This window comes from Antechinus flavipes, chromosome 2, assembly GCF_016432865.1.
Source record: "Antechinus flavipes isolate AdamAnt ecotype Samford, QLD, Australia chromosome 2, AdamAnt_v2, whole genome shotgun sequence".
In the NCBI taxonomy this organism is placed as follows: Eukaryota; Metazoa; Chordata; class Mammalia; order Dasyuromorphia; family Dasyuridae; genus Antechinus; species Antechinus flavipes.
In genome coordinates, this window is record NC_067399.1 from 672,011,987 (window position 1) to 672,035,671 (window position 23,685).

Sequence of the window (23,685 nt, forward strand, 5' to 3'; positions counted from 1 at the left end):
GGTTATACATATATATGTGTTGTTTGTGTTGTGTGTTTTATGGGTTTGATGGGAAAAATAATGAGTTTCATTTTGGGCAGGTTAAGTTGGAGATGCCCCCACAAGACAATTAGTTGGAGTTTTCCAGAAAGCAGTTGGTAAACAACTCAGAGAAAAAATTAGGAACAGAAATAAATCTCTGAGAATCATCTATGTAAAAATAATAACTGATCCCATGTGACCTGATGAAATTAGGGTGAAAGTATGCAAAGAGAACAGAAAAGGATCCCAAAGAGAGTCTTATGGGATGCTCAAAGTGACTGGACAGGAGCCAAAGGAAGACTTAGTAAAGGAGAATGAAGAAGAGCAGTCTGGTTTCTAGGAAGAGAAACACGAGAGAACAGTATCATGGATGGGCAGAAGAATAAGATCATGAGCAGAAGGTGATGGACTGGCCTTGGTAAGAAGCGGGACCAGCTCTTTGTCAGAGACTGGAACAAAGAAGCCGATGGTAGAGAATGAGGAGCAAAGATTTTGAGGTAATGTGGAATGAGAGAGGAGGAACATGGGATGTCAGTTTTTGTTTTCTCAGGAAAATTCTGTGCTGAGAACTTGAGGGACTTCCTCTCTGCTAAGCGAATGGGGAGGATGTAGTTTAGGAATTGGAGAAACAAGGGAAAGATTTGGTCATAGTTGCTGGGGAAGGTGTGATAGAGCCATTTGGGAAGGAATAAAAGGATTTCTGTGCAGCAGTGAGATTAGTTACTCTAATCTTAGTCTACTGCCTAGTCTGCATGATTGATTTTCTTTCTTTAAGGAACGCGTGAGGAAGTATAAAATGGATAATTAGGGTGAGTCAGCATTAGGTTTGGAAATAGGAGAGAGGGCAAGAAGTTTAAAGGAATTTGCTTGAACGGATTAGTCACAGGTTCAAGACTGTGAAAAACGGAAAGTGAAGACAGAGCAAGGGTGAGGAAGTGAGAGAAAAGATCGAAGGATCAGAGGCTGAAAGGAGGATGGAAAATAAGTTAAAAAGAAATGAGGAAAAAGGAGAGACTGACCATTAAGTGGCTATAGTGAAAGAGTGGGATTTCTAAAGTGAATTAAGGAGTTCTAGTTGGATCAAGAGTCTGATTGATTCTGTATGTGGCTGAGAGAGGATGAAGATAAAGGCAATGGGCTAAGTTTAAGAGGGCAAATGGAAGGGAAAGGTATTCAAGGGGGCATCAACATTCATGAGAATGGCTTCAAATCTTCCCAGATAATTAACAATAAACAATTACTTTGGATGGAAGCCATCTGGAGGAGATTACTTCTCTACAATCCCTCCAAGCCTGAGAATAGAACATAACAAATGCTGAAACAGTCAATGGTTTCAGCTTGGTGCTCTACAACTCCAAAATGTCCCTGTACTTTTTTTTCCCCATAATCCCGGAACAGCATGCATGGCTATGAACACAGGTGCTGAAGGGCAACAATGAGTCACTTTTAGGGGAAATGTTCACACCAGAGCCATGAGACCAATTTCACATGTGAAGGGCCATCACCCCCATGGAGAGACAAGCCGCAAAACATACTGACCAGTTTGGCGTAACCTCGGTGGTCGAGAATGAGGTTTTCTGGCTTGAGGTCCCTGTAAATGATTCCTTTGGAATGCAGATAGGCGAACGCTTCTACCACACACGCAGTATAAAATCTGGTTGTCGAATCTTCAAATGAACCTCTGGGAAAGAGAAAACAGAGCCAATGGAGCCATAGAATGGGTTAACCAATAGAGTCACGGACTTGGCGTTTTGATTTGTTCTGGCCAAAGAACAAAGGATTGATGAATTCACAAGGCAAAGTGACAGCTGACATTTATATACTTCCTTAAGCTTTGCAAAGTCCTTTTCCGGCCATTGTCTTATTCTATTTTCCTGTTGGAAGACATAGACTTGTCAGCCATGTTGCCTCCTCCATTAGACTGGAAGCTCCTTGCGAGCAGGAACTCAGTATTCAGCACTCAGCCTAGTGCTTGGAACATCAATCTTTGTTGATTTGACTTAAGGACAGAAACTGCCCTTTGCATTTGAATCCTCCGTACCTAGAACAAGATCTGCACATAGTAGGTGCTTATTAAATGCTTGGTGATTAGTTAATACTTAAAACCACTGTGTGTGCTGGGTACTACTAGTATTATTGAGTTTAATTTTTTAGAGAAGAAGAAACAGAGAGGATAATCTTCCATTGAATGTAGAAGTAATAAAGGCCAGAAGGAAGATTTAAACGCTGAGCTCTGAATCTAGTCCTTTTGCCACTGGTGGGAATGCACAGTCTCAAAGGCTCTTTCAACTCCCAGTCCACAATCTGATAATTTTATATCAAAGTATTCTCTCTAGTGAGAGAAGAGCACTCTAGATGGCAGGTTCTAAGGAACAACTGGGAATTCAATCCCAAAATTTGTCTAAAAAATTGAGCAATGTTTTTAATAATCATGATGACAATAGTAATACTTAGCTTTTACATAATACCTATTATGTACCGGACACTGTGCTAAGTGCTTCCAAATATCTCTTTATCTTGTGTTGTTATAACACAAACACACACACATAGAACATTGGGCTGAACTTTAAGTCAGTCAAATACAGCTTCAGACATGTATTAGTTGTATGACCAACGGCAAATCACTTAACTGTTATCTGCCTCAGTTTCCTCATCTGTAAAATGAAGATAATGATAGTTTCTATCAGGGACATTTTCACTTTTGTCTTTGTATCGCCTACCTTGACTGAGCACAATTCCTAGCACATAAAATTCTTCTTAATATATGCTTGCTGATTGAGTGTATGGAGAAGATTGAATGTCTTAATCACCAAATGGCAGAATTGGAAAAGCCTTTTAATTATACAATTGGTCTTACCCTTTCCTGAGCAGAAACAAGATTTGAACTCAGGGCCTTTGACTAAATATCATGTACTTTCCTACTGCTCCATATTAAAACATACTCAGCTTTTTATGGAAATTACAAAAGGAAAAACTCCATATTCTATATTTTATCAGTCAGTGACTGAGATTTAAAGAAAAAAAATCAAACATTGCCTGTTTTCAAGAGCTTATATTTGACTCTATGTAACCCCTTTGACAATAACTGGGTCTTCTAGAAGTAGGAAGTCAAGCCATAGGTGAGCAATGGCTTTCAGCTAACTTCATAATGAGTTTTAATGAGATGATCAATTGCTTCGGAGAATTATCTTGGTGTAAAATGCAAGGTTCACCTAAGGTTCCCTCAAAGTTGTAGGAGTTAGGAATCATTACAAAAAAAATCAATGATATAACTTTCATCACTAAATAGTAATTTTAGATAAGTTTTGAAAATGTAATCCAATCTATAGAAGTCATCACATTAAGACATGTCAGAGTTACTTACAACAAAATAAAAATGAAAAATTACCATCGGCTGTGGAAGTGACAGTCTCAAATTCGCTATAAAGCACTTTTGTTTCTGTTTTTATTAACAAATTTAGAAAATGGCTAGAATAAATATATCATGTATTCTATAGTTCTTTGAAATATTAGCTACTCTTGACAGTGAGGTCTTCTCTGTGACACAAATTAATAGACCGAGAAACTCAAATCACTTCATCGAAAACGATTCTTTCCATAGCTAGATGGCAGTAGACACCAATATTAAGTTAGATACGACTGGGAAACTTAATTACCCTCCGGTCACCAGAATGGTCAATCTTTTCAAGAGTGCTTGATCTATACAGATTTCAGAAATAACAGAGAATATAACAAATGTGAAAGAACTCTAACAGGAACATGGACATATTGACTTTCTGATCGTCAACAATGGCTAGTCAACAAAGAACGACTGAGAGATTTCCTTGTAGGACAAATTTAGTTTCAGTAATAAAATCACAGAGGTGAAACCCATTTTGAAAAGAGAACCAGTTCCTTTCAAAAAGTGACAATGTCAGATCTTATCTTAGTTCACCCAAGAACTGGATTCAAATAATCTCCTGCACAGATGAATGCAAGGGCAGGAGCCAATTAAATTTGGTTGTAGCTTTATAAATGCCCTTGAAGACTAACATGTCAGAAAATGTCTTTCTTTAAATGGGAGGTAACGATGGACCAGAAAACAGCTTTAAATGAAAGCTGAAGACTGGTTCCAAAATGTTAATTCATGAATTGATTATTAATATTTTTTCTCCCTTCCCCCACACCTCAGATCTGGACTTGAGACTTCAATATATTCCCTGTATGGAAAGTCCCTCCATTAAAAGCATTTAATGATTACTGGATACTTTCCTTTCTTAGTGAGTTGTCTAGAGGATTTAAGGGAGGTCTTCCTGATTTCCTAGTTGTTTTTCTGTCATGCACTAGTATTTATTATGACAATTAACATAAACGTTAAAGTCCTAGTGAATACTTGTAATAAAGAAAATAATTCATTATATACAAATAACACATTTTTGAGTGTGAATCTATTTATTTAACATGTGAATCACACTGATTAAAACATCATTCAGTTAAATCTAAATCAGAAAAAGAAATCAATGCATTTATCTCTACTGTACTTTTGTCATTAGCCATGACAATAACAATAACTGACATTTGTGTAGTGTTGTGATCTTTTCAGAGTTTTTTACATACATTCTTTCACTTGAACCTTACTACAGCCCTGTAGGGTGGATTATTTTTCCCATTTTATAGATAAGGACATTGAGGCTGAAAAACATTAAATAACTTGCTTATAGCTAATGTGAAGGGCAGGTCAGTTGCTGGTACATCTGACCACTCTGGCTAGAACGCGAGCACATTGAAGGCAATAAGTGATAGCTTGTTGGGGATGCGAGGGAGGGGGTTCCTGGTGAGGTTCCATGTTGGGCATGAGCTCCCCACTCAAATTCTTTGATGGTCCATCCCACTGTTTTACTGATGAGGCAGTTGTGAGACCCAAGGAGATGAAGGAACTTGCCCAACAGCTACTAAGCTGTACAGCTAGAATTTGAATTCAGAGCTTTTTCTCTCTAAATTAGCATCTCAGTTTAATTGAATTTCATCTCCTACATCTTCTCTCTCTCTCTCTCTCTCTCTCTCTCTCTCTCTTTCTCTCTCTCTTTTCCTGTCTCTGTGTCTCTCTGTGACTCTCTTTTGCACCTGCTAAATATTTGGCCAATTAATTTTGTTAAATTCTACGAAATTAGATATATCCTCAGTCAACTCACATCATCTAAAACATGATTTCCAGTAGTAAAAGGTTGGGGCACCAAATCCAGACCATAAAGCCTATCTGAGCTCTTGTCTCTTTATACCAGCATAAAGAGGGTAGTGTCTGGAAAGGAAGGAAACCCAAAAGACACAGTGGAATCATCACAGAATTGTGAGCATAGAAGGAAGAGCTATTAGGAATCAGCTAATTCAAGACCATCTCTTCCTAGTTGAGGAAATGAGACTCAGAGAGGTACAGCAGGTGCCCCAGCTCACACTGAAGCTGTCGGCAGAGTCAGCATTGGACCTGCGCTCGATACTGTACTTAATGGTCTTTGGTGATTAATGGAGATCAGAGGTGTGACAGGGACAAGCGGAGCACATACTGAGGAGAGCAAAGCTGAGGCTGGGCTGGAGAGAAGGAGAAATGCGCGTTAGGTCTGCACCTGCTCTTCCAGGTATATCGTGACATTTGGATGGAGGAGCCATCATTTTATAGTTTTGCCTTGGGGGGTAAAATGAACCAGTAAAATCAACCAAGTGATTAAAAACAAAGCAACATTTGCGGAGGACTGCCTGTGTGCAGAGGGCTCTGATTGGCTGCTGGGGGAGAAAGCGAGGTGACAAAAGACATCTTCCTAGAGCTCTTGTCCCAATATGGACGAGTCCATTGAGGGCAACATGGCCAGACAAGTGGCTCTGGAATCAGGAAGACCTGAATTCAAATTCGGCCTCTTAGACTTAATAGTTTTGTTAAACCAGCTTGGTTCCTGATATTTTCTGAGGCTCAGGCTCCATCTGCTTGAACTTGATGATCTCTAAAATCCATTCTAGCCCCAGATCTATAATTCTCTGAATGTTTGATGCATTAGGGCACAGCAATTCCAAATTCTATGTATTGTCCAAGGGAGAAAAAAGAGAATGTGTGTGTGTGTGTGTGTGTGTGTGTGTGTGTGTGTGTGAGAGAGAGAGAGAGAGAGAGAGAGAGAGAGAGAGAGAGAGAGACGGACAGACACACATATACAGAGAGAGAGAGATAGAGAGACAGAGAGTCAGAGAGAGAGACAAAGAGATAAAGAGAGAGAGAGACAAAGAGAGACAAAGACAGAGAGAGAGAGAGACAGATACTCAGAGAGAGAGAAAGCGAGAGAGAGACACACAGAGAGAGAGAGACAGAGACAAAGACAGAGAGACAGAGAGAAACAGAGACAGATACTCAGAGAGAGAGAGAGACAGTCAAAGAGAAACACACACATAGACAGAGAGACAAAAAGAGACAGAGACAGAGAGAAACACACACAGAGACAGAAACAGAGGGACAGAGAGAGAGAGAGAGAGAGAGAAACAGAGAGAGATAGAGGCAGAGAGAAATAGTCAAAGAGAAACAGAGAGAGACAGAGACAGAGAGACAAAAAAGACAGAGACAGAGAGAAACACACAGAGAGACAACAACAGAAACAGAGAGAGACAGAGAGAGACAGAGGCAGAGAGACAAAGAGAGACAGAGGCAAAGAGAAACAGAGAGAGACACTTAGAGAGAGACAGTCAGAGAGAAACAGAGAGAGAGAGAGAGACAGAGAGAAACAGAGAGAGAGACAGACAGAGAGTGAGAGTGAGATAAATGCACTTGAGGGCCTGGAGAGCAAGGACTCAATCATTTTTCCTCCTGTTGCCAAGATGGGGCCTATTGTAGGCAGATGAGAAATTGACTGATTTAATGCTATAATACATGGATCTGTGTAGGCAAATGGTAATAAAACCCATGAAGGCTAGAGAGTGACTAAATCTCTGGGCGCTAGCAAAAGCAGGGTCGGTCTGGCTTTGTGATGCCCTGGGACCCAGGAGACCATTTGCAGGGTTTGAGTTGCTAAGAGGGCGGGGATAAATTCCCGAATCAAGGATGGCTCCCCAGGAACACTATCTTTAGCCTGGGGTATTTAGGTGCTGGGGTGAGGGAGCCATACTCTGTAGACTAGGAGAGCTCAAGTAAGGAAGGAAGTGACAAGGGCTCCTCATGTTAAACTATGAAGAGAATGTCAGGGGAGGAATCTGGGTGGGCAGCGAGAGGGCACCTGCTTAGAATCATAGGACTTAAAACTGTAAGTGACTCCAGAGATCATGTGGTTCGGGCATGTGTTGGTACATATTTAACAACTGGCTCTGGGGTGAGAGGGATGTCTATGCATATATTCTTCAGTTTAACTTGCATTGTTAACCCATAAAACAATAAATCAAATTCTGTTTTGTAAGGACCATCTATTTCCAAGACTTAACAATTTAACAACTGGCTTGAACACATCTGATTTAGAATATTGCATTCGTTGCCACTTGTAGAGCCCGTTTTAGTTGATTTTGCTTAGCTTTTTCTTTTGGACACGGCAGAGTTGAGCACGTGGGAGAAATGGAGAAATGATCATGATATAAAACCAAAGGCTACCAATAAAACACACTGAAGAAAACTGCTGATGGTGGAGATGAAAGTCCAGGTCCGTATGTTTTCTGGGATACGTTTAAGACAAAGTGGTGAAACTTTACAAAGATGACTGGTCAAGAAGAGATAGCCATGAGGGGGTAAAAAGGAAGCAAGAGCTCACAATTGGGACGGACTCAGGCAAAGCCTTGGAGGTAGCTTCCTTTAGCTCTAGCTCTGACCTAGAGCATTGAGTTAGGAACATTTGAATGGAGCCCAGGGAAGTGGTTCCTGTCAGTGGTTGTGAGTTTTGTGACTCTGCAGGAGGGAGTGAGACTAGTGACTTTGCATAGGTGTGCCTCCCTTAAATCCATTTACTTGTAAGTCAGTCCATCCTGATGTCCTTAGTCATCACTAAGAAGGAGGGACGCCTGTAAGTGCTTCTGATTTTTCTGATCCCATCTAAGGCAGTGTCTGCTGAAGGCTTTGGGGGAAGGCTGACCACTTTATAGAAGGCTGTCTCAGTCAAGTCCCAAAGGTCACCCATAGCAGATATGACCAGTAGAGAATGGAGAACAAATGAGTCGTTTAGAGGGGTAATGTGGCCTAGAGCATAGGATGCTCAAGAAGGTCCGGGCTCAAATCTCCCCTCTGACCACAGAGTACCACTGTGGGACTCTGGACAGTGATACTTACTGTCCCAACTTCAGCTTTGGTTTCCTTCCATACAAAGTGGCCATAAAATAAGTATAAAACTTTCCCCCCAGGCTGCTAAGAGCTGCTGAAATGAAACTGCCTCATAAAGTGCTTTGTAAACTCTAAAAACACAGCAGAAATGTCATTCCTAATCCCTACACGGTACCGTAAGAGAGGTTTTTGCTCCCAGAATGCTGAAATCTCCGGGGATGCAGTAAGTTCATAAAAAAGACCCAAACTTCATCTTTGAGCTAGACTAAAGCCCGTGCCTATTCCAATAAATAGGGGTCTATGGCAAAATGCCTCATTGAATTTTGTTCTTGTGTCTACCTCATATATCATTTTTATCATTCGTAGGGAGAAACATTACAAATTGTTGTTTTCTTCTGGGCAGAAGCCCATTAAATTACCTACCTGTCCCTGAGAATCGTCCAAAGCTCTCCACCTAGGCAGGCTTCCATTAACATATACAAATATTTGCTGTCCTTGAAGGTCCGATATAGTCTGTGGATCACAAACAAACAAACAAACAAAAAAAAACCAGTGTTATTTAAATGATTTCTTTCTAAAATAAGTGTTATTTAAATGATTTCCTTCTAAAATAACTGTTATTTAAATGATTTCCTTCTACAATAACTTGGTAATAATTCTGAAGGGTTTGGGTGTGGCTTTTTCTTTGATATAGAATTCTTGGAAATTAGGGTGGAGCAGTACCAAGAGTATCTTTGAATGGGAACAAAGGTTATGACGCAGAAAAAAAGTAAAACTCAAATCTACTCTGCTACAACTTGGACCTCTTGTTTTCAGATGCTATTAGCACCTTCTCTGGGCATGGATAGCGTTTTTCATTGTAAGTCCCCCAAGAGTTGTCTTGGATCATTGCACTACCAAGAAGAGTTTGGTGATTCACAGCTGATTATCTTACAATATTGGGGTTCTTTTGTACATGTACATTTCACTTTGTGAAATGGAAATCTTTCCAGGTTTTTCTGCTCATCCTCTCCTATAATAGCACAACATCTAATTTATATGGATCAATTTTTGTCCCATTTGTATGAGAACAGATCCTAGTCTGTCCCTAGAAGTGTCATTTTAAAGAGGGCAGAATAACTCATTCCTCATGTAAACAAAGCTTGGTTGCCTTAGATCTCATCTTTAGTTCTCTGACATCATTCAGGAGCTTTGAAAAAAAATTTGCAAGAAAGTTCTAAAAACTCTTAGGAAAAACTGGGTATTTTAGTAATCAACCTTTTTTTTCTTCATTGGAAAACATGGCTGGACAACTTTGGACAGTAAGAAGTTGCTTTGAAAACAGATAATAAACAGATAACTCTACACTATATCAAGTATCCATGATTTCATGCATGTGACTATTTCCTTTATCAATGCAGATATTAACCCTTATAAAACTTAGTCAATGGTCTGTTGTGGTTTTAAAAAAGTCACTTTGTGGGCAACCTGTAGAGAAGCCATTCCAAATCTTGGTAAGAGGATGTGCAGTGTATTATTGGGCCTATACTTATGGTTCCCCAGTTTGGTTGGACCTTCCATAGTCAGAACTCCTAGCAGTACAGTTTTTGTATTGGGAAAATGACACAAAATGATATCCTATATTAATTTTTGAGGAGTAGTGACAAAGACTGTAGGATGTCACAAGGCTGGTTCTAAGACAATCATGGAGATGAATAAAGATGGGTTTGGAATGGGGAAGAGTTTCTTTAGAGTATGACCAATAGTCTGGTTGAGGAAATCATCATTTATAGCCTCCAGTATTTTAACCCTGTATTAAATTGCTTAGTAGGTTCCAAGGTCCATTGTTTTTCCTCTTCTAAAATCTTGAGAGTGATGGTAGCATGATTCTAAATTTTATCACCCAGGAATAAAGTCCCAGTCATCCCATCCTAGTTATAGCAATTAAAGCTTGCTTTGGGGATTCTCATCAAGTCATCTTTATACTACAATGAATATTCAGGAAAGGACTTTAGTGAAATTTCATGAAATGATGAAGATTGTTTTTGAGGAGGGAAACTGAATGGAGAAGAAAAAGATTTGGAAGGAGGATATGACATGAACTAAGGAGACTCATTTAACATGTACCCTGAAAACTTTATGAAAATGTACTGAAAACTTTCCCCTTGGTTTGGGAAAAAATAAGTATGTGTGTATTTGTGTGTATGTGTGTGTGTGTGTGTGTTGCATACTGAAACCAATAAAGTTTATACAAATTAGGATGTTATGGATTAAAAAATCAAAAACCTTAACATCGGAATTAGCACAACTGATCAGTACAGGTAGAAAATTTCTTACTAGGGTCTGCATTGAGATATTAATGTGGGCAAGATTTTTTAAAATCTCCTTGCCACCCCTCCTATAGATCTGAATCTGATATGCCAAAGCCTACCTAACAATGAAATCTGAATGAGCCCCTTGCATGATCTGCTTTTCAGAACGGATGTGCTCCTGCTGTCTCGTGTCCACAATGTGGCGCTTCTTGAGAATTTTCATGGCAAATGTTTTTGATTCTTCACTTTTCAACTGGACCTGGATAAAAGAAAGATCATCCATTAGTGAGTGATACAAAGTGGGGCAATTATTCTGCCATATAACATATCTCCATTTTGTGGGAACCCAGGATGCCAACCATTTATCACTTTTACCAAAGTAAAAAAAAATGATATTCAAAAGATTGCCTTACAGATTATAATTAAGCTTCTTTCTCCTGTCTTTGCTGAATTTAAAGCAATCTCAATTGAACTGAGTCAGATCAACTCAGAGAAGGACTGCATTCATTTGTTCTTATCATTATAATCGCAATCACAATGACATCAAATGGTGATATCTTAATGAAAAAGAATACTATAATAAAATCAGAACCATTGAGTAAAAGGATAGCCAAAGAGCCGACAAAGATCATTATGACATAATGCAGAGAGAAAGAAGAACTAGAAGGATGAGGGAAAGTTTAGAGTCCGTTTAGAGGGAAAGTGAATGAAGAATCTGATGATTGGGAGAGACTGAAAACTGTGAAATAAATGTAAAATGATCAAGACAATTCATTGGTTTTGTTGATGTTTGATACACAGCTCCTAATAATTCATTCATTATACAATATTGGAGCTCCTATTTATATAGCCCTTTGAGCTTTTTAAAACTCTTGACAAACATTTTCTCATTCGATCCTCACAATGATTATATGAGGTTGGTATTATGGAAGCACTGGATGGGCAATTAGGAATAAGTGGATTTAAATCTCATTCTTAGATATTTGCTAGCTGGGTGATACTGAAGAAGTCCCTACTCTCTCTAAATTTCAGCATCCTCATCTGAAGAATAAAGGTGGCTTTGAGGATTCTTTCCATTTTAAATATATCATCCTTTGATATGATAGTTACAAACGAGGAAATTGAGTCTGAGTTATTCAAACTGTAAATATTAAAGGTGATTTCCACAAATCCTCCTGAGTCACTAGCACTAGCATCCTTCCAGATGAGGATGGGTACTATTTACTCCCCAACTTGTTCACATCCCACTTTATCTATGCTGACTGGACACAAGGCTGGAACCTGACTAGGGCCGCGCACAGCAGGACTCTGGATGTGTTCAATTTGTTTGCTAGGTCTCTCTGAGTGCAATCAAGAACAAAGCTCAGGTAGCTCCAGGAAAAGACTTAAAAACTTTCTTTCTGATTAACTAGCGAAATCCATCTCCCTGCCTTGCTTGCCACATTTGATTTCTTGCTTCCACTTCAGGGATGGTTCCAACGTTTCTAAGGGCCATTTTCAGGAGCTTGAGGGCAGCCTAGATTCAGAATGGAAGCACTCTAATAGGATATGTTGCTTAGATGGAACCCCAGGGTATTTCAGCCTAATGGATCTCAGTCTTTGGCAGCCTTCATGAACCTGCCTGCCTGGTGGGAGGGAGGGATGCTTGCTTAATGAAGTTTCGAAAAGCCTTTCCCAGCTGAAAGCTTCTCTGCTCTCTGGCTGGATGTTAGGATGAGGGCAGTTCTTTGAAACCAGGCAGACAGGGGCATTTATAATGAAAAATAAAGGGATGCAAGAAGACACCATGGAAGAGGTCAAGATGGCTGTCTGGGAGGATGGCTCCAAGCCAGGATACACAAATTCTGGAGCAGAGAGCCAGGCAAAGTAGGCTCCTTGATGAGGGTCTCTCAGCCAGGAGAGATCTTACATAGCCTAAAGTTTGTACAATCTCTCTATGAAGTATCCAATAAGTAGAGACTTATTAAGAACAGTCTAACCACTGTTCAAAGGTTATAATGAGAATCAGTCAGCAAACATTTTTAAATACTGATTCTGTGCCAGGTACTGTGCTAAGCCATGGAGCTACAGGTATCCCCCACCTCTTGAAGCAGTCTGTTTTTGCTCTGGAATAACTTTAACTATTAGGAAGTTTTTCCTTAGTCAAGATTAAAATGGCCCCTTTCTTGTGTTTTGAATTTTGTCCTCTGGAGTCAAACACACATTTAAATGAGTGAAGAAGCTCTCATGGACCATCCTGACCTATTCTAGCCCCATCCAAAGTCTTTCCTAAGATCCTTTAATCTACTTCCTATGATGTGGACTCGAATCCTATTCCTTCTGGTCATTTTCCTCTCAATGCTCTCCAGCTTATCTATTTCCTGCCTGAAAAGTGGTCTCTAGGAACAAATTCAATGCTTCCCACTTGGCCTCAGCAGGCCAGAGTGCAGCTGGACTTTGTGAGCCCCTACAACCCAATGTGGCCACGAGTCACACAAGCTAGCTAAAAGTCATTTTGCTGGTAAGGCTGGTATGAGTTAGCAAAATGACTCGTACTAATTCTGACATGAGCTGCCTCAACCCTAAGCTGGAGTAGAATGTCTGATATCAGTCTAGAAAGACCACAGCTATAGAATTCTGAGGCAAGTCACAGCATCAAAATGTCCCCGTGATAACTGTAAAACACCCTCAGCGTCCTTGATTCATAAGGTATCCACTTCCTAAAAACTCTCCAGTCAGAACCCATTTGCAGAGTTAGAATGTGAGAAATTTTAAGGTAATCAATGAAGAATTAGTAGTAGTAATAGTAGGTAGTACCAGTAGTAGTAGTAGTAGTAGTAGTACCAGTAATAGTAATAGTAGCAGTAGCAGCAGCAGCACCAGCAGCAGTAGTAGTAGTAATAGTAATAGTATAGTAGTAGTAATAATAGTAGTACCAGTAATAGCAACAGTAGTGTAGTTGTAATTGTAGTAGTAGTAGTAGGAGTAGTAGTAGTGGTAGTAGTAGTAGCAGCAGCAGTAGTAGTAATAGTAATAGTAGTATAGTAGTGTAGCAGTGGTAGTAGTAGCAGTAGAAGTAATAATAGTAGTAGTACCAGTAATAGTAATAGTAGTGCAGTAATGGTAGTAGCAGCAGCAGCAGCAGTAGTAGTAGTACCACTAGTAGTAATAGTAGTAGTATAATAGTAATAATAGGAGTACAGTAGTAATAGTAGTAGTTATATAGTAGTAATAGTACTACTAGTAGTAGTAATAGTATAGTAATAATAGTAGTAGTGGTAGTAGTAGTAGTAATAACAGCAGCAGCAGCAACAGTAATAGTAGTAGTGTAGTAATAGTAGCAGTAGTAGTAGTAGTAGTAGTAGTGTAGTAGTAGAAATAATAGTAGCAGCAGTAGTAGTAATAGTACAAGTAGTCGTAGTGGTAATAAGAATAGTAATAATGGCATTTATATTGTTCTTTAAGATGGGCAAGGTCTTCTTTACTCCATCAGTCATGTAAGTGAATTATCAGGCCGCAGAATTACAGAAAGTGAGACCTCCAAGGGATCTCGAAGAGATCACTATCCAACACTTTCTGTCTCAGAAGAAGACCCCTAGGTCTGATGTGACACAGATCATGAGGGAGTGGCAGTCAGGGGAATCTGACCATCTTCGAATATGTGAAGGACCCTTGTTCATGGGATTGATCGGACTTTGTCTACTTGGCCCAAGAAAGCAGAAGGAGGTTAAAAATCATGGAGTCAAGTTAAGGCATACTTGGAAAGCCGTGGGCTTCTGCTCCCTGGGGGTCTCTGAGCGAAGGCTAGAGGAGCCTTCTTCAGGGGACATGAGATTCCACCCTCTCCACAACATGGGGCTGATTCCCTGATCATTATCATATACCAAAGGAATCCCTCAAAAGAGGCAATATACAAAACCCCAAATGGGAATCCAGTGAGAATCCCACAATCTCTCTGTTCAGGGAGTCTTGCCCTCCTCCTTTCTGTAATGAACAAACACTTCCTTCCTCCTGGTATTTGGTGGAATTGTTGTGCAATGAGCCCAACAAATAGCAAATTTGGGTGAAAGAGAAGACACGCAAATCTTCACTATATTTTGCTTTATTTTTCCTTTCTCTCATTGGAAAAAAGATAGTTCCTTACTGGAGATTGACAGTATTGCCCAGGTTCTCAAGGCAGCAAGTGAGGTGATAGAGAGGAGCAGGGGGCAGAATTGCACAGGAAGGAACTCAGCTCATTGCTCCTTCCATCTTGACCTCCAACTGCAGCCCGGGGCCCACAATTGCCCTGTGAGATGGTCTTCAGACCAGACTGTGCATGGGGACAGTCTCACAACAGAGTGACAATCACTTGTTTCCTCCTTCCCCAGATAAGATATCTGTCATCCCAAACGGTCACTTGAGCACTATTCTTTCTCTAAGTGCAAGACTAAGAGAGCTCTCTGCTAGATCTGGGACTGGAAGGCCCCCCTCCTCAAGGTCATACAGTTTAAAGGGGAATAAAGAGAGATGTGATAGGCTGCTTCTGGAGGATCTGGGGAACTACAATAAATCCTCGCACGGGAGTCTCACTCCACAGAATTTCTGTCGGTCACAAAATTCAGATCAAGGGCAAGATGACCTAAAATATTATTCACGTTGATTTTGTGAACATGAAGAAGCACAGCATAAGAGGCGTGCGCTCTGACCTGGAGTCATGAAGGCTAAGGCTTGGCGTTCCCTTCTGATCCTCACCATCTGGAGGTCATGGACCACTTACCTAACCTCTCTGGCCCTCATGCTACTCTCAGACTAACTTAGAGGTAGGTTAAAACCAGCATTGATGGATAGATTTCTCAAACTGAAGGAATAACAGAACTCTGATGCGCTAATGAAACATAGATATCTGCGTTTTATCATTTCTTTGCATTCTTTTCATTAAAATCCACTTTAGTGAAAACCAAATTTATGTTGTACCATCTATCTAAAATAGGAATCTGAAACCTCATTTCACGTAAATGGTTTGCTTCAAATTGAAATTCCATTTTGGTATTTGGGATTAATTTCTATAGGGACATAATGGGGTCTAAGATAGAGGTGCTGACAGGCCATTTGTTAGAAGGGCTAGCAGGTGCCTAAATAATGCCTTCCTAAATAGAAGGAGAAATGACTGGAAGAACTTTGGAGGGACACCTGTTCATTGTATTTAGATATGGAACTTCAGCATATCTTTGTGTGTGGACAGTGCCAAAAAAGGAGTTGTTCTCTTGCCAGGTCTTTCTGCTTAACATAAGGGGAAGAGGTGGAGGAATCAATCCAAAATCAACATGGACACAGGCTATAATTGGGGATCCACCATTAGGAGGAGATTGTTTTATTGATGGGTCTCTTCATGAAAGAGTTAAAGAATCACAGAATTCACTTTTACATGAAAGAATTGTCTGGATTAAAATTCTAGCACAGAGTTTGCACCCAGTAGGTGATTATTAATGCTTGTTGAACTGAATCACAATGGAATTCATTGCTTCTCCTTTTATCCATTCATTTAACAAATATACACACTATGTGCGTGGCATTTTGCTGAGGAAAAGGGATGCAAAGATATCATGTCATGCAGAGGAAAGCAATTGTCCCCCTGTTTTTTGTTTTTAAGAAATCACATTTGGAGTTCTGTGTTCCATTGTAGGGGCTATGTTTTAGGAAGGAGATTAAGAAGCTGAAAAACGTCCAGCATACAAAGAATAGAATGTTGACAGTCATTAAAAAACATTTATCAAGTGCCTACTATGTGCCAGGCATTGTGCTAAGTACAAGGAATATTAAGAAAGTTAAAAAAATCTTTCTATGAAATATCCACGTTCTCGCCCTTTCTCAAAATGAGAGCTGTCTCTCGGCAAAAGCTACTGGATCCCCTCTCTTGGGACACTTTCAAGCAAAGGTTGGACAATCACCTTCTGAATCTATTGTGGAGGAGATTCTCTTTCATATATAGCTTCAACTAGTGGCCACTGAGGGACCTTTCCACTCCAAGACTGATTAAATGACATACTGCTTGCCCTCAAAGAGGCAACCAATATGAAAAATGTTGGAGCTGTCCACAGGTTTTGATAAATAATTCCCTCTTTGTTTTTAGAGAGCCTATTGCTTATGGGAGAGCACTGCCTTTGGCGTCAGAACGCTTTCTTGCCTCACTTCTTCTGACCAGCTGTGTGATCCTGAGCAAATCAAGGTCCCATTTAGTCTGGTCCCAGAGAGATCAATACAGAAGAATATTTCACTTGAGGGTAAAACAGTTAGAGAGCTGTGTTAACCAATAGTCAAATTTAATATTTTTGGAGGGAGGATGAAAGGTGGTGACTGCTTAGTAGAAAACTGTGAACTGAAGGTAAGGGAGTAGCCACCATGGTGAGTAAATATACCTGTCCTCCCCCACTGATGGATATTTCAATGTAGACACAGCTCTGGGATTGATCAGTGGTCTTACTTTGGTGTCCATAGATCCCAAGAGATCTACAGATATGTGTCAGAGATCTGTGAATTTGGAAAGGAAAATGAAATCATAGCTGTGTATTTTCACTAACCTTTTAGTTTCTTTAGGAAACCTATATGCATTTTTCCCCATATATTTACAAATATTATTTAAAGATGAGGTGCATGGATTTCATCAGATTATCCAAGGAATCCATGATACACCAAAATACTGAAGGAATCCTTTGCTTTAGGTGATCCCTGAACTCTCCATCAAAAATTGTACAAGGTGGCCATTGTTTTGGTCTCTCACGATCATCAGAAAGGAATCCTGCCATGAATCTCCCCTGTTCTGTGTATTTCTGTCCTGGGTTATAACTTTAGAAAGAAGAGGAATCTTAAATGGTATCAAATCCATTTCCTTCATTTAAAGATGAGAGAACTGAAGTTCAGAGAGATTCAGCTCTTTGCCTAGAACCACAGAACTAATAAGTATCTGATGTAAGATTTGAATCAAAGCTCTCTGGACAATGAAATTAGTTACCCACCCTTCATCTTCAAAACCATTTGGAAAAAACAGCAGCACCTGCCACTAGCCTGGGACTTTAATAGACTTTTCAGAATTGAGGACTGAGGAGACTTGGATCAGTCCTAGGGGCTGGCCTGTGGCACTGAGAGGAAGGGACAAGAGAGCGAATGTGTGTGTTTTCCAAAGCACATGGTTTTATTAGGAAAGATATTTGTGCGGCCCACGGACAGTCATCCTCTCTATTTATAGACCTCCATACGCTGGAAGTTAACAGCCTTATAAATAGGATGGGGAAAGTTCACCAGAAGTTTGTGATGGGGACAAATGGGAAAGGGCTTATGCTGAACAGAAATTTAATGGCTAGGATTCCAAGCTTGGCAGATGCACAGGAATTTAAAAGTCCAGGATAGCCAACTGCACATCGGTGTTCAGCCTGTCAGTGATGAGCGTGTTCTTGTCTGAGATGCCATTTTGGCTGCCAAATGTCACCAACACTTTTCTAGGCTCTGTCTCTCTCTCAGGAAAAGGTCCCTTTCCCAGATTTGACCCATGAGAAAGACCTTCTATTAACCCACTGATTTGTGAGAAAAGGCCGGGCCCCCAGTGTTGGTTTACAAAAGCCTACCTATGTCTCAAGTCCGTCCCAAGTCTCAGTTTTCTTATAAAGTAGAGAGTAACAGATCAAAAAGCCTTTTGTGATTCTCAAATAAATGTGTCAGATATTAAAGGCTATAAAAATGCCATGATTCTGATCATTACAAGTTAGAGGTGGGATCTTTAGCCATTTCATGTAAGATGATCCCTTTTATAGCGAAGAAAACCTCTGGATTCCTCCTTAGAATACAATTATTTTGTCTACATTCAAAATCAAAGAAAATGCCAAATTTCAAGTAGAGGTTAGTGGAAATCATTATGTCTTTTTTTTTCTTCTCCAGGTTCATGGCCCTCTGGAAATGTATTTATGGACTATGGACTCTTGACTTAGAGTCAAAATTTAGATGCTCTGTGGCTACAGCCGAACTGTACCTAACTCCACATACGCCTTGGAAAGGAAATTCTCCAAACTCAGGTTGGCTTAGACAAAGGATCTCCCTTCCACTGAGCATCCCCACATCGTCTTTCTACTCTAGCAGGACTTTGGGGGCCTATCCACTTGGCTGGCAGGGTCTTTGAGAAGGGGAGTCATCCCATAAAGACTCTCAGGTATCCACCACAACCCAGTGACATCAGAAATGCAAATGCTATTATTCCTGTTTGGAGGCTCTGGAAGGTTAATCAACCCTTGGTCATTTGTTAGGAAGTTTTTGTTCTTCCAGGAGAGCTCAGGCCATGCTAAATTAAGAGTGAAGCTTATGCACAGATAGCTATTTCTCTCCAAGAAAATACACTGTCTTAACTCAGAAATTCAGTTGTGGGACTAGAATCTTACAGTTTCCACAGATCTCTACAAAGAAATGACACGTAGACTTTCTCTAGCACCCCAGGAAAAGCTCAGCTTGAAAAAGGGGATGTGGAGCCATCGTTCTCTTCTCCATTTATGAAGACAAGATCCTTCTAGACTATTCAGTTCTCTACGATTGCATCACCAGTAACACTGGCAGGAATCTCTTTGTGGAGACAGCGTTTAAAACTAAAATATAAGCCACAGTAATAATTAAGCACCACGTGATAAGGAAATGGGAAGAGAAGCAAGGAAGAACTTTATGGCTCATGTCACTGACAATCTAAACACAATAGACATTTATCCAGAATTTTTCAAAACCTCAGCTTATTTAAAAATTATTTCTTAATCTGTTCTTTCCTCCTTCCCTTCCACATAACCATTTCTTATTCAATAGAAAACAAAAAAAGGGAAAACCCAGTTCAACCAAACTAATATACTGAAATACACACACACACACACACACACACACACACACACACACACACAGTAATCTTCAACTTTAATACAATCCCTTTCCTTGCCTTTTGCAAATAATCCAGAAGAGAAACTTTCTCCCTCCTCCCTTTGGGATCAAACTTGGTCATTAAAATTTTCAGCACCCCAAGCCTGATTCTTGTTCCTCTCCCTCCGTATCCATTGATTTTTACCACCTTTAACCCTTATAATAACAGTTTAAGGAAGGACTACAACTTTTCATCATTTTGTACACATTCAGTATTTATTAGATACCTCTATGTTAAGCCCTGTGGTGAAAATTAGAAACTACAATTTTTAGTTAAGTGATCACCATCACGGATATTATACTATGGTAGGTGGATAAGACACAAATGTAGAGAACTATAATGCAGGATGTAATATGAAAATGCATTAAAGAAGCCCAGAATCAAGTGCCATGTCAGGTTCTAAGGGAAATCAGGTTGTTAATAATAAGGGATCTGGGAAAGCTTCCTGAAATTGATTTTAAATAATTTGAGGGAATTCAAGAGGGAAAAAGGAAGAGGGATGATGCTTCAGGTATAATGGGGCAGTCTGGGCAAAGATATGACAATGGGAAAGTCTAAGTCATATTTAGTTTACTCTGAGTTACCCAGTTTGTCTGGGACAGAGAGTGTATAGTGGGCAAAGAGTGGACCTTAGGCAGGTAGAAACTTAATGCTTTGTGTCTGCCCTGTTCAACACTATTTGGACAGGAAAAGAAGACTATGGAGGTTCTTGGAGGGCAGAGGGAGAAATCTGAACTTCTCTGAGAGTGGAGAGAAGGAGGAAGGGGAACCATTATCCAGGAATATGTCAAATCAGAGTTTCAGTACTGAGACCTCAAGGAAGGCACACGCTAGAGGGATTTCCATTCAGTGATAGATGGTGAAAAGACCAGCATTCTTGAGGTGATTAAATGAATTCTAAGAGATGTTCTCCAAATAAAACTAAAATATATCCAGGAGTGTGAGGAAAAGAAAGTGTTCAGGAAATCCTTTGTGCCCTTTTATTTGAATGAACATGACATATGGACTAGTGCCTGGGGAGGCAGTATGATGAGGAGTTAATATCTCCTTTTTGTCACAGGTTCCCTCATCTGCTCAAAGGACAACGGTTAAAGTGCTTTGTAAACTTTAAAGCCTTTCATAGATAGGTAATTATTAATGTCATTTAAAAGGAAGAAAAATGAAAATAAAAGAAAAATGCTAACAATTATTCAATAACTTCTCCAAATCTGTTAACTTCAAAATTTCATGTTTTAACTTGATGAGAAAAAAAATAAGGAACAAATGAAGAGATGTGCGTCATAGGAAATAGCATTGTCCAAAGGTAAAAAAATCTAGATTCAAATCCAGGCTCGACTACTTTACTCTCTGTGAGTGTATTTGTTCTCTGGGACTCAGTTTCCTTTTCTGAAAAATGCAGGGATGGACTTAATGATCTTTAAGATCCATCCCAGCTCCAAATTCTATAACCCAATACAAATTAGTCAGTCAGTCACAAGGAAACTGAAATGATGAAAGTGTCTGGAAGTGGAGACTTTCCTATCCTGACAAAAACACATTGTATTTTGAATTTGGAGAAGAGGAGGAGGAAGCAAGAGCCGCCATGCCATTTTGGTAAATACCCTCATAGGAACAAGAAGCAGACTTGTTTAGTGGAGATGAATGGAAAGTCTTAAGAACACAGACCTTTCATCTTCTCACTGCCCAGGGATTACCGGGGCTGACTGAAGCAAACTCAGAAAAATGAAAAATGTTGAGCATTTGTTTAAAGATGATGAACTATATGAGCTAAGTCTGACTCTCTGCTCTGCTCATCTTTACTTACTTCAGTGAGAGCAAACTGCTGTCAGGGATCTCAGTCTATAAGCAGATGAGGCACAGTGGAAAACCATAATGCGGGGAATCACTTGAAAAGGGCACTGAAGAGTTTGGTGGATATCAATATCTATTTATCTCATCCATCAGGCAGTTTGGTGTAATGGATAATGCATAAGACTTGGAGTCATGGATACTCTGTCTTAACACTTGTCAGCTGTGTGATTCTGGGAAAATCATTTTACTCCTCTGAAACTCAGTTATCTTACTGGAAAATGGGGAGAGAAATTCTACCTCTCTCACAAGGCTGTTGTGGAAATAAAATTCAATAATACCTTTAAAATTTTATAAACCATAAAGCACTAAGTTTAAGTTATTATTAAGTATTTAAAAACCCTATAGTGCAATGTAAATGTCAACTTATTATCTTAGTCAATTAATTAATGATTTTTATTACTTTAACTAATTAATTAAAGTATTAACATCACTTTTATTGATATGTTGTGAATGTCTTTTTCTTGGCTGGAGCTAGAATTCTTCTCAAGGTCTTTAGAGGCCAATGAGTCCTCATTTGACAGATGAGAAAACCGAGACCAAGAATGGTAAGTGTTTTGCTTATGGTCACTCTGCTAGTTAGGGTGTGAGCCAGCACTTGAGCTCCGGTCTTAATGTCGAGTCTGACATTATTCACATCACCATGACTGCCTGTTTTTCATTTTGACTTTGCATCTCCAGTGTCTACTACAATGCTTTGTGTACAGTTGATACTTAATAATGTTTGTTGGATTAGATTGGGTAGTTGAGATGAGGAAATCTCAGGCACTTATGTCCTGGCTCTTGATCCCTCCTAGAACTTGTACATGGTCTTCTCAGCCTGATATCCCCTCATCATGTCTCCCCATTTCTTTCTCTGAGACTTTTCTGGTCTCCTCAAACATAGTCTGTTTCTTCCAGATGCCTCCAAGTCCCTACCATGTGCCATGTCTCTTGATGATAACCATGTTCCTGTGGATCTTGGGCATGGGGGAAGAGAAGTGTGAGCCAATTTCCACCCACAGTAAGTTCTGGGGGCCCCAGGTGAGGACACTTTTGAGGCGCTGCCCTGAGAGCTTACATTGTTGAGAGCAGCTGGGATGATTCCTGCAGAACACATTCAGAAGTCACCTGTATCTCTTAATAAAACATGCCCAATTCTGGATGGATGTAGGATTCAGGCGCTAGCTTTGATGAATAACAATAATGATCCCTGATAAATGTCGGGCATTTGATAATAGCTTATCTGCATCTGACATTAACCAGGGGAAGTGAGTAGGATAGCCAAGATTAGCTTAAGGGAGAGAGCACTGGACAGAGAGCAGGGCCAGAAGCAATCAATGGAAAATACAAAGTGAAACATTTAGGCTCGATGTCAGGAAGAACTTGCCAGAATTTAGCGCTGGCTAAAAGTGGAATGAGCTGCCTTAGAGGCAGAGAGGAGGTCTTTACATGAAGGCTTTTGGTGTGCACCAATCATGGGCATTAGACTGCTACCGTTCCTTTTTGACTGAAATCTCCATGGATGCTCACCAAACTTTGGGTTCTTTCCAACTCTTAGCAAACCTCCATCTGCTTCTCTGACACTTAACAGACATAGTTCTGACTCCAACCCTTTGGGATCAACCCATCTCTATTTTGTGTGCTTGACACGACTCTCATATCATCCCTGAAACTTCTTCAGGTTACAAAATATGGTCACACCAAGCTGAATTAACTTTATTTTCCATTACTCTTCAACCCAATCTTTCTATTCAATCTGCTCTAATATTAAATAAAAATGGTGTTCGAGGTAATGGTGGCAGAAGGTTGAATTAGCAACAGATTTCAATGGTTAAACATATGTATTTGTTGACCTAAATTAAGGATTGTAAATGTACATTTAAATGAGGATTTATATGTTGCATGAGGAAATATGTGTGCACATAAACATATGAATATTATAAGTTTCATATTTCTTTCCAGTTTAAAAGGAAAATCTTAATTTTACTTTAGCATGGAACAATGCTTGTTCAACCTTATTTACATATGTAGGAGATGGTTTTTTTCTTGATGGACTTTCCAGATGGTCCAGTATTTAGAGAACTGTTGCTATAATCAGGAAAACCTGAGTTCAAATTCTGTATCACACACTTAGTAGCTATGTGATTCTAGGCAAATCACTATTTCAGTATCATCTGTAACATAGAGATAATAATAACTCCTACCTCCCTGGGTTGTTGTGAGCATCAGAATAAAATCATGTTTGTAACACTTTCAGCTCACTGCTTAGCATCCAAGACACACCGTGTAAATGCTATTATTATTATTTCGAGGGAATTTGGAATAGCTGCCATGAAATTTTTAGAGTTAGGCAAGAATAAAGTATCATGACCCTGCCAGATGAAGGACGG

The 23,685-nt window shown here is 39.7% G+C and overlaps 1 protein-coding gene across 3 annotated transcripts in view; it reads right to left on the reverse strand.

Moving 5' to 3' along the window:
- Nucleotides 1-23,685, reverse strand: part of PRKG1 (protein kinase cGMP-dependent 1) — a 1,210,064-nt gene that overhangs the window by 17,515 nt on the left and 1,168,864 nt on the right. For all 3 annotated transcript variants that reach the window (XM_051982636.1, XM_051982637.1, XM_051982638.1), the window contains 3 exons: nucleotides 10,683-10,822; nucleotides 8,696-8,785; nucleotides 1,561-1,702 (listed from right to left, as the gene is read on the reverse strand). In XM_051982636.1, coding sequence (XP_051838596.1) covers nucleotides 1,561-1,702; nucleotides 8,696-8,785; nucleotides 10,683-10,822 — 372 coding nt within the window. The remainder of the gene's footprint in view (nucleotides 1-1,560; nucleotides 1,703-8,695; nucleotides 8,786-10,682; nucleotides 10,823-23,685) is intronic.